Here is an 8410-nt window from a genome sequence, read left to right as displayed (position 1 = left end):
TGCTATCTGTCTGTGTTGGCTTAGGGCAGTGTTTGTTCAGATTGTAATTCTAGATCTGATATCTTGGCACTTGCTGCTGACAGTTCTAGTAGGAGCATGGGTCAAAATGCTCCAGCTGCATTATTTGAGTAAGATAACCTCTATATTATTCTGTTGAAATTTACACCTCAGGGGAAAAAAACTTTTATGACCCTTGGACCACTATTTAAAGCCGTCACAGAGAGAGAGAGAGAGAGAGCAGCGCTCGCTGAGAGACCCATCTCACCTCAGGCTTTTTCTTGTCAGACGCTGATAAATGTGCGACAGGGTGAATTATTCCATCTGGAAAACTCTAAGACTCCAACGCTAAGCCTCTACGGCAAAAAATGCAAATAATTACCTAAAGTGCAGAATACATGCATATTTTTAAAATGCATGTATAATCTGTGTGCACTAAGTGTGTATACATCTGTTATGTAATGTGTATATATTTAGGCTTGGTGGTGTGTTTTTCATCATTCCTGACTTTGACTGAGTTAATTTTGGACCACCAGGTTGAAACCTTGGCTGGTTTATGAAACAGAGTGTATAATTCCAAGCATTCTGAACATTCCCTCCAAATGTCTATGAAGAACGGGTGACAAGGCCCCCCGAGTCTTTCTGATTTCAAATTATGGAAAAGTTAAAGCGTGCAAGTGCAGACACACGTCGTCTGGAATTCACGTCTGTCAGCAGCACATTTTCGAACTATGTCAGGGGATATTCCTGTAATGTACTGCACTCCTGACTGCGAGGGAGGAGCCTGTTGGGGTGTGACGGTGCAGGATTACTAGCAGACTGACTGATGAGAGATACCTGCACAGATTCCCATAATCAACTCTCTGACAAGTGTGACCCAACTCCCCCTCACCCAGATGTGATGGCAAATCAAATTCACCCAAGGCTGAAGATGCCATGCGCCTGTGTGACTTTGCCAGCCCCTGCTCCTCCAGGACACTTCCCTGACAGCTTTCACGTGGCGCTCACTCATCCTGTTGACTCCTGGCAAACTTTTTAGCAGATTTACCAGATCCCGATCATCCAAAGTAATGAATCCCCTCTGTAGCACGGTTTCGTGAGACGCTTTGGCACAGCTATGAGAGTAAGCTGGAAAACTGGGCGTGCGGAGGTAGCATCAAGCCATGCTTAGACGTCAGGAGTCGAGGCCAGTCGGCCCCGCCCAGACGTTACTTACCCAGAGTTCTATTGTTTAACTCCTGAGCTCGAGAATTCCTGTCGAGTCGAGGAGATTCCTTGCTGTGTAATGGGCTATTATGTTAGCTCTCGCTCTATTCAATAGACTAATGACTTATGCCAAAAGCTAATGTCTCAGGGGAGTTCCTTACATTGAGCCGCATAGCTCGGAGGGTAAGTGCCATTGTGTTGGGTCCCAGGCCCATCCGCGCGCTGTTAACCTCTTTAGCATGCAGGTAAAGGCAGACATCTCTTTGCAACAATGACACTGCAGAACTGAAAGCCTAAAAAAAATCTACCGCTGAGTAAAGTCACGGTAAAGAGGTCATGTTATGATTTCCAAGAGAAAAGGAAGCAAACAGGCACCTTTTGATAAAGGTGATCTGATAGCCAACTCAGTGTGCTAAAAGGTTATAGATGGTTTCAAATTGAGGTGTGGTTGAACACAGTGAGAGCAAATACAGCAAGCACATCAAGTATTGCACTGAAATAGCGTGGAATTCTTTGTGCCCGTTTCTCCTGTCATTTACATTTTACTTCCCAGCTATAATCACTCACTGCTGTTCAAAATGTATTTTTACCCACAATACAAAGGAAAAAAAGTGTGAACTACTCAACGGTGTAAACAATGCTTATATAAGTGGCCACCAAACAATTTCAAGCAGCAATATCATACTTTAATTTGCTCACTAGCAACTCTAACCCCGTTCTCTTGCCCCAAAATACCAAAGCTACGGTCTGGTCCAGATTATACGGTGGTCCTCGTCTCTCTCCCCGGGTCATACCGCCATCCCATCGAGGCCTCACCTAACGGGATGTTATGGTACATTTTGGACTCCATCGCTTTCCAGTTAAATTCCTCCGATTTATTCCTACCTTTCCACCCTGCGCAGCTCAACTCAGCGACTCACTCGAGCAACTGGACTTAAAGTTTTCAGACAACACGTACAGTATTTGTACCAAAAACACTGTGGTATTTTATTGAAGTAGTGGCTCTCAGTACAGTTCATGGCTCACACCTCATAATGTATATTCACTTAAAAAAGGAGCTGTTAGATTAAAAAAAAAAAAGACACCATCTTTAGTATTTTACTCTCCCTTGTTATGCAACGTGTTGCAGATAAATAATATATTGTATAAAGAACTGGGCTGGAGAGCAAATACACACGTCAGCCTTCACCTTCAGTTAACCAAAGGTGTGTTTGATACCTGTACTGAGGGATTAAATAAAGTTAAAGGTTTTTTTTTGTCATCTCAACTTTCTAAAAACATCTTAATATCTGATTGACTCTGTCACCAGACGTGCTGTAAAACTGTTTTGGAAATAAGAACGATGTCTGCCCGGAAAATATGACATCAGCATTATCATTGTTTTAGTACAGGAGACGACACAACACTGTTTCTCCCAATGAACCCAAGGCTCTGAATCCATGAACGTGTTTGCTAAATGGGCTGGATAGATAAGAGTTTTCAACCAATTTGAATTGAATTGTTCTTCGCCGCCAGCTCAAGCAGCTCTGTGATGAGTGATGAGAGCGAGCTGGAGGCACGCCGCCATTTGAACCCGGCCCAAGAACAACTTGTATGATACTCATCAGGTGTAAAGAGGGACGAATCCAGCAGATGGATGTTAATGACTTTGCACCTAAAATATATCACGGACGAAATGAAGAGTTTTTAATTCAGGTCAAGTGAAATTCATACGCCTAAGTTAAAGTGGAATGCTTTTAAGGGTACTCCACCTTTGGCTAGAACCCATCAACACTTGCAATCTCAAACATACAAGGTGCGATGTTTTATTTTGACAGCACTGATATAACCTGGATGAGTCATCTACTGCAACAGAGAGAAGATGAGACAAACCATATCAAGTGCCAGGATGTTGGGTGCATTTAGGGAAGGGGAAGAAAAGAAACCAATGGTAGGTCTTGATCTGCTATAATCATCAGTGTCGTATCTAAAATCCAGGCTATGGAGGTAGGAAAACACCATCGGAGTGACACAGGGACTGTTGATTTTGCTGAGTCACCTGTTGACATCCAAAGCTATTTTAGAAAAGGATGATTATAGGGTTGAAGATAAACAATGGGTCGGATGTTTCTTTGAAATCCAACATGCTGAAAGAAATCCTGAATCCACTTTCATCAGATTTTGACATTTCTGAGTATACGGTGGTTTGTTGCTGGGATGAAAGAGCAGGGTTTTATTGCTCTTTCCCTTTTTGTCATCCAAAGTTGTGATCTTTCTTTTAATCCTCGCTTGTGTCTTTTGGTTTTATGCCGTTATCCCACGTGAAACCAAGCCTGCTTTAAATAAATGTGCAAATCAAGAGTTGTAGTTTCAACGTTCCTCTACTCTCACTCAAAGCAATACTCCTGGAAACACGCATGTTGCCATTCAAGGACTCACAGAGAGATATCTCGAGCTCAGGGAGGCATTTTCCTCGCTGCTACCTCACTTCTTTGTGACTCCAGGATGCAGACACGTATATTTAGTTTGAACCTGACAGCAACAAAACAAGAAGAAAAAAAAAAGTTGACAAATGCTAAAGCGCTTTGTCTGTCAGTGCTCGTTCATGGTAGCACTGAGCTTGACTAGCTAGCCTGCTAGCATACAACTGCAAGTGTCTGTCTGTATTCTGGATGGATGAAGACTACAGGGATTGTAGAGGACAATGCACTTGACAGCTCTGTTGTCCTGTCGCCGTAGCTGTTAGCCGTCAGTTGCCATAAAGCTAAACATACGTGGCTGGGTATTTCTGGTTTGGAAGTCACAAATAAATAATGTAGCGATTAAAAAGTACCGCTTTAAGCTGGTCCACGCTTCTTGTCTGGCATCTCTTTTAGCTTGAAACACAACCGTTCAGCGTGAATACAATCTAGTCAAGACACAGAAGTTAATTTTAAAATGTGTAAAAAAAAAAAAATTTATTCAAAGTTTGGCCAGAATTTGGCACCTTGGTGACAAACATTTCACAGAAATGACAAACCAAACATACAACCAATATGGTCTTCAAATAACAAGATGTAGAAATAAATAAAAAACAGCATGTTGTAGCAACAGTATTTAGAACATTAAATTATGATAAATGTAGCTGTAGGGCATAGCTGCTCGGCCGGCAGAATCAGGACATACAGTAGACGACCTGCTACATAGATGCAGTACAGGCTTTCAGTCAATGAATCAAGGAAGGCACGTAACCCCTTCTATGCCAGCTTCTGTGGGAGAACAGCAGTGTTTTGAATGAGAATAAGTATAAGTGCCCTCCTCCTTACATGGCAGTGATTTTACGTCAGTAACAGATGGTTTTCTTCCAGTAATGTCAGTCTTTGAAATGCCATTTGTTGTTTTGTTTTGTGTTTCTTTGAGTCCAGATGAGTGAAGGAGTCTGACTGGGACCCTTGGAAAGATCAGGGAATGTCCACGGCTTTGCTGTTCCGCTGTTCCTGTTCGGCTCATCTCTTGTCACCTGAACTCCTGGTATAGTCTATGACCTCATTCATCGGTCTGATGAAGTGCAACCAAGTTGAGGTGTAAACGCTCGTGACACCGCAGCCATTGAGCCAACATGGAGGGTGTTTGCTGGCTTTATACGAAGGCTCCCGGGTGCCTTCCTGCTACCCAGGACTCCCTGTGGGCAGATGGCTTCAGAGAAAGCCCCGTGGTTATGAAACCCTTTCTCCCTCTGACTGACGAGGTGCGGAGGTTATCTGCCGTCTTTAGGAGGCCGTGCTCTCGCCCTCCCACGCTCTCGCCCTGTGGCGCTGTCTCACTCTCCACTTCTCCAGCAGCAGGCGGCTTTTCAATGCAGCCCTGAGCACCAGAGGTGACACCCCTTTATTGTTCCTGTTCTTCATGCTGCAGACAAAGACAGAGAACAATCAGACATCCGAGCCATTGATCTCTCAGGTTCTGTCAAAGCTAAACGTACAGCTGTCAGTCACATATTCAAAGAGTCACACAGAACACACAGCACATGCAGTTATAGTCTCCATTTATTAATGCGTCACGGCACGCAGACTTCCAGCACCGCAAACAGACAGAGGGATTCATACCTCTACCATGACTACGAGAGGAAAGTGGCTGCTACCCGCCTTAGTCTCTCAGGTCAGACAGAGAGGGAAAAGCATTGTAGCTCACTAAGAAATTAAACTCCAATGAATGTCAGAGGTTTTCAATAGCAGTCACCTCCATTGAAGGGATGCCTTTCTTGAGGTTTCATCTCCAAGTGTCTGTCTTTAAAAGTTTTTTATTTAATTTATTTTCTTAAATCTAGATCTCGTTTGCCCTCGGTGCAGCGTGTGGTTCCAGTCTGGTTGTCGTGTGTATTTATTTGGCAGAGAGATGTTCAGCCTTCTCGAGTCTTACCTCTTAATCCTGCCCGTGTCGGCTGCCAGCTTGTGTTTGCACTGAGCCTCAGCGCAGCCATCGCCCTCGGCGGGGAGGGTCTCCGTGTCTGGGGAGGTCTCATACCTGCCGGAGAAAACCCGCAGAAAATGATGAGAGTGTGTAAATCATTGCTGAGTTCGACGGTTTGATATTAATGTCATTGTTGTCATTGCCTGCTGACGCGTTGTGATAAAGAATGTTAATTACACACCTGCGGTGAGTTTCCCGCCGGCAGAAGTCTCTGCAGGTGTTGTCGCTGTGGCTCGTGCACTGGCAGCGCGAGCCGCCGGTTGCTATGGAGTCCACGACCGCGCGCCTCGCCCTGGGAGCGTTGCCCAGTCCATAGGAGACCACGCGCCTGGAGGGGACAGGCAGAGACTCAATCAGACACCTCATAACGCCGGTAAAATACCGAATAAATACTTTTAAAGAGACGGTAAAAACAACAACGGTTAAAAATGTGTCAGACTTTTATTAAAGTTCAAGTCAAAGTTTCTAATGGGAGGTTAGGGAGAAAAATGCCTCTTGATTTACGGAATTAACTGTCAAACAGTTGGCTAGGACACTGGTCTGCTCCTACCAGTCTAGGAGTGCCGTAGCCCTGCTCAAACCACTACGGTAGAACACCGGGGGAGACTTACTCTGGTGTGTTGACCCATATAATGTCCAGGTGGCAGAAGTAGACGCACTCCTTGTCCAGGAAAGTGGCGCAGGAGCAGCGCTTGGTCCGCACATGTCGCCCCTGGGTGACGCTGGAGGAGGCGGTGGGTGCTTCTGCAGCAGGCGCTGATAGAACTGGAAAGAAAGCAGAGCCCAGGAATTATCGACATCATATTAGACTGTTTGACGGGGGACAGTCCTTAATCTGCGTTGACGCAGATGTAGGTTTCTGTTTCAGTTGTCAACTTCACACTATCGTCTGTTTGAAGCCACGTATCTTCTTATTTGCCATGAATCGACATTTATAATTTGTTGGAGAAATCATGCAAAAGTTACCTGTGCACAAAATCCGGGAGTACATCACCAATAACACGGAAAACAAAATGTGTAAATCCATTTCTCCAGGCTAAAGTTGAATTTGTTGGTTTAAAAAATTAATAATAATGATAATAATAATAATAATAATCCAAGACAAGCAATAAGCATCCAGTGTCTCGGTCCTCGGCTGAGTGTTTGCGTGAGCGTCCTCGCAGGTTCACGCAGGAGCGTTGCTCAAGAGCCTCTCCGTAAGTGTGGCCCTGCGTGTTCAGCCCTTTGACTTTATACAAGTGCTGCGCGCCCCCCCCCCACCCCCCACCCCCCGCAACGACGCACTCTTGTGTGTTTTGGCTCGCAGCCACGCACTCCTGTCTGCGAGGCGGAGGCTGATAAGCAGCCCGAGGACTTTGCAATGACTTTGGTACCGAATGGAGACGCCGGGGGAGTAAATGCGGCCCCGGCAGTTCTGTCGAACCTCTTTGTGCAATAAGTAGTACACTAATACACTTATCTGACAGCAGGTGGCAGTAAAGCAACGTTGTTGCATAGGGAAGGACTGCAGGGCTTTGCAGATGGACGGTCTTTTCCAAAAATGACTGTTATTGACACTACAGACTGATACTGGACATAAACACGCTCCTTGCATAGCAAAATAATGCTAATAATAATAATAATACAGATAGATGAACAAGTCTAAATTATTTTGCATCGAGAGAAGAGATTCTGAAGTTTCAAATCAAGACAGTCAAATCATAAAAAAGTGAAACTACTTCAAAGGGGAGGATTTTTTTCTAACCAAAATGCTTTTGACAGAACTGATAATGAGGCAAAAACAAAAAAGAGGTAACAATCCTGGCCAGAACCACGTGGTCTGTAGCACTATTCTCTCTTGTGGAGAAAGAGAACCATGTGTTTCTAAAAGTGAAAATGGGATAAACTCTCCTCAAAGCTTTACTCGCTTCACAAATGGGCTTTCTTGTTACAGTCTTGTTATATCGTGAACCCTGAGAGCCGGCGTGATCATCAGTTACAAAGAAGCCGCCTGACAGGAAGATTTTGTCCTTTGTGTGATGTCAGAATAAAAAACAAAAAACAAAAAACAACCCAGCAACATGGTATTCTCTTCACCTAAACATAGTATTAATTAATTTATTTTATTTTTTATGCTTTATTTTGGACTCAACATCTTAAATTTGGTAAGAGACTTGCAGCCGTTGCCTGAGAAGCATTTGAAGTCTCCTATTAATAGGAAATGGATCCAGCTTGAGAGGCCAACTAATATACCGATATCAATCAATATGTAACGTCAGGGAGGTGGCGGTCTGATTGCCTGGGGCCTTTCATCACCCCGTGACAACGAGTAGAAGTACACGTTGGCCCTTGTGCCCTACAGCTGCTGTGTTTTATACATTGATGAATGAAGTGATATTGATTAGTGAGTGTGTGGACAGACTCCAGAGTGGCTGTTAATCTAATGGACTCCCTCCACCACCAACTGTGAGGGGGAAAAAAAACAACAACCTGTGGAAGTGGAGGTTCTTCCTTTCACTAAATCATGTACGCGGGGTCACTGTGCCCGAGGCAGAGGTGGAAAATTCACCTTCTTTTGTGCGTTCTCATTGTGTGAGGGGTCTTGAGTCAAACTGATGTGCTGTAGCTTCGAGGCCCCTGATCAGAAGCTGGCGTGAACAATCTCCACTGGCAGAGAGACAGACTTTCTTAATTCAGGACAGAATCAGCCCAGTAGAACCGGCAGGTTCGCAATCTTTCACTTCAACTGGGGGCTTCCAAGATGAGAGAGAGCACAGCTGCCGCAGTGTTTTGTTGTGTA

At 44.5% G+C, this 8410-nt stretch overlaps 1 protein-coding gene across 1 annotated transcript; it reads right to left on the bottom strand.

The window, feature by feature from the left end:
- Positions 1-4112: 4112 nt before the first annotated feature.
- Positions 4113-6843, bottom strand: edn1 (endothelin 1). Its single transcript, XM_086192575.1, has 5 exons — positions 6598-6843; positions 6243-6396; positions 5813-5959; positions 5581-5685; positions 4113-5070 (listed from the first exon to the last, which is right to left on the bottom strand). The coding sequence occupies exons 1-5, from the start codon at positions 6656-6658 to the stop codon at positions 4932-4934; spliced, it is 606 nt and encodes a 201-aa protein (XP_086048701.1). The 5' UTR covers positions 6659-6843; the 3' UTR covers positions 4113-4931.
- Positions 6844-8410: the final 1567 nt, after the last annotated feature.

This window comes from Aulostomus chinensis, chromosome 22, assembly GCF_037954235.1.
Source record: "Aulostomus chinensis isolate RoL2024-O1b breed Wild chromosome 22, RoL_Achi_v1.0, whole genome shotgun sequence".
NCBI classification, from domain to species: domain Eukaryota; kingdom Metazoa; phylum Chordata; class Actinopteri; order Syngnathiformes; family Aulostomidae; genus Aulostomus; species Aulostomus chinensis.
This window is presented reverse-complemented; position numbering and strand designations above follow the sequence as displayed.

What these genes read in the sequence shown, in the direction of transcription:
- edn1 (XM_086192575.1), bottom strand. Translation starts at nt 6,658, where the DNA reads ATGGATTTACACATTTTGTTTTCCGTGTTATTGGTGATGTACTCCCGG. An exon ending in ATATGGGTCAACACACCAGA is followed by an intron (nt 5,960 to 6,242) that starts GTAAGTCTCCCC and finishes TGTCCCCTCCAG; the next exon opens with GCGCGTGGTCTCCTATGGAC. An exon ending in CGGCGGGAAACTCACCGCAG is followed by an intron (nt 5,686 to 5,812) that starts GTGTGTAATTAA and finishes TTTCTCCGGCAG; the next exon opens with GTATGAGACCTCCCCAGACA.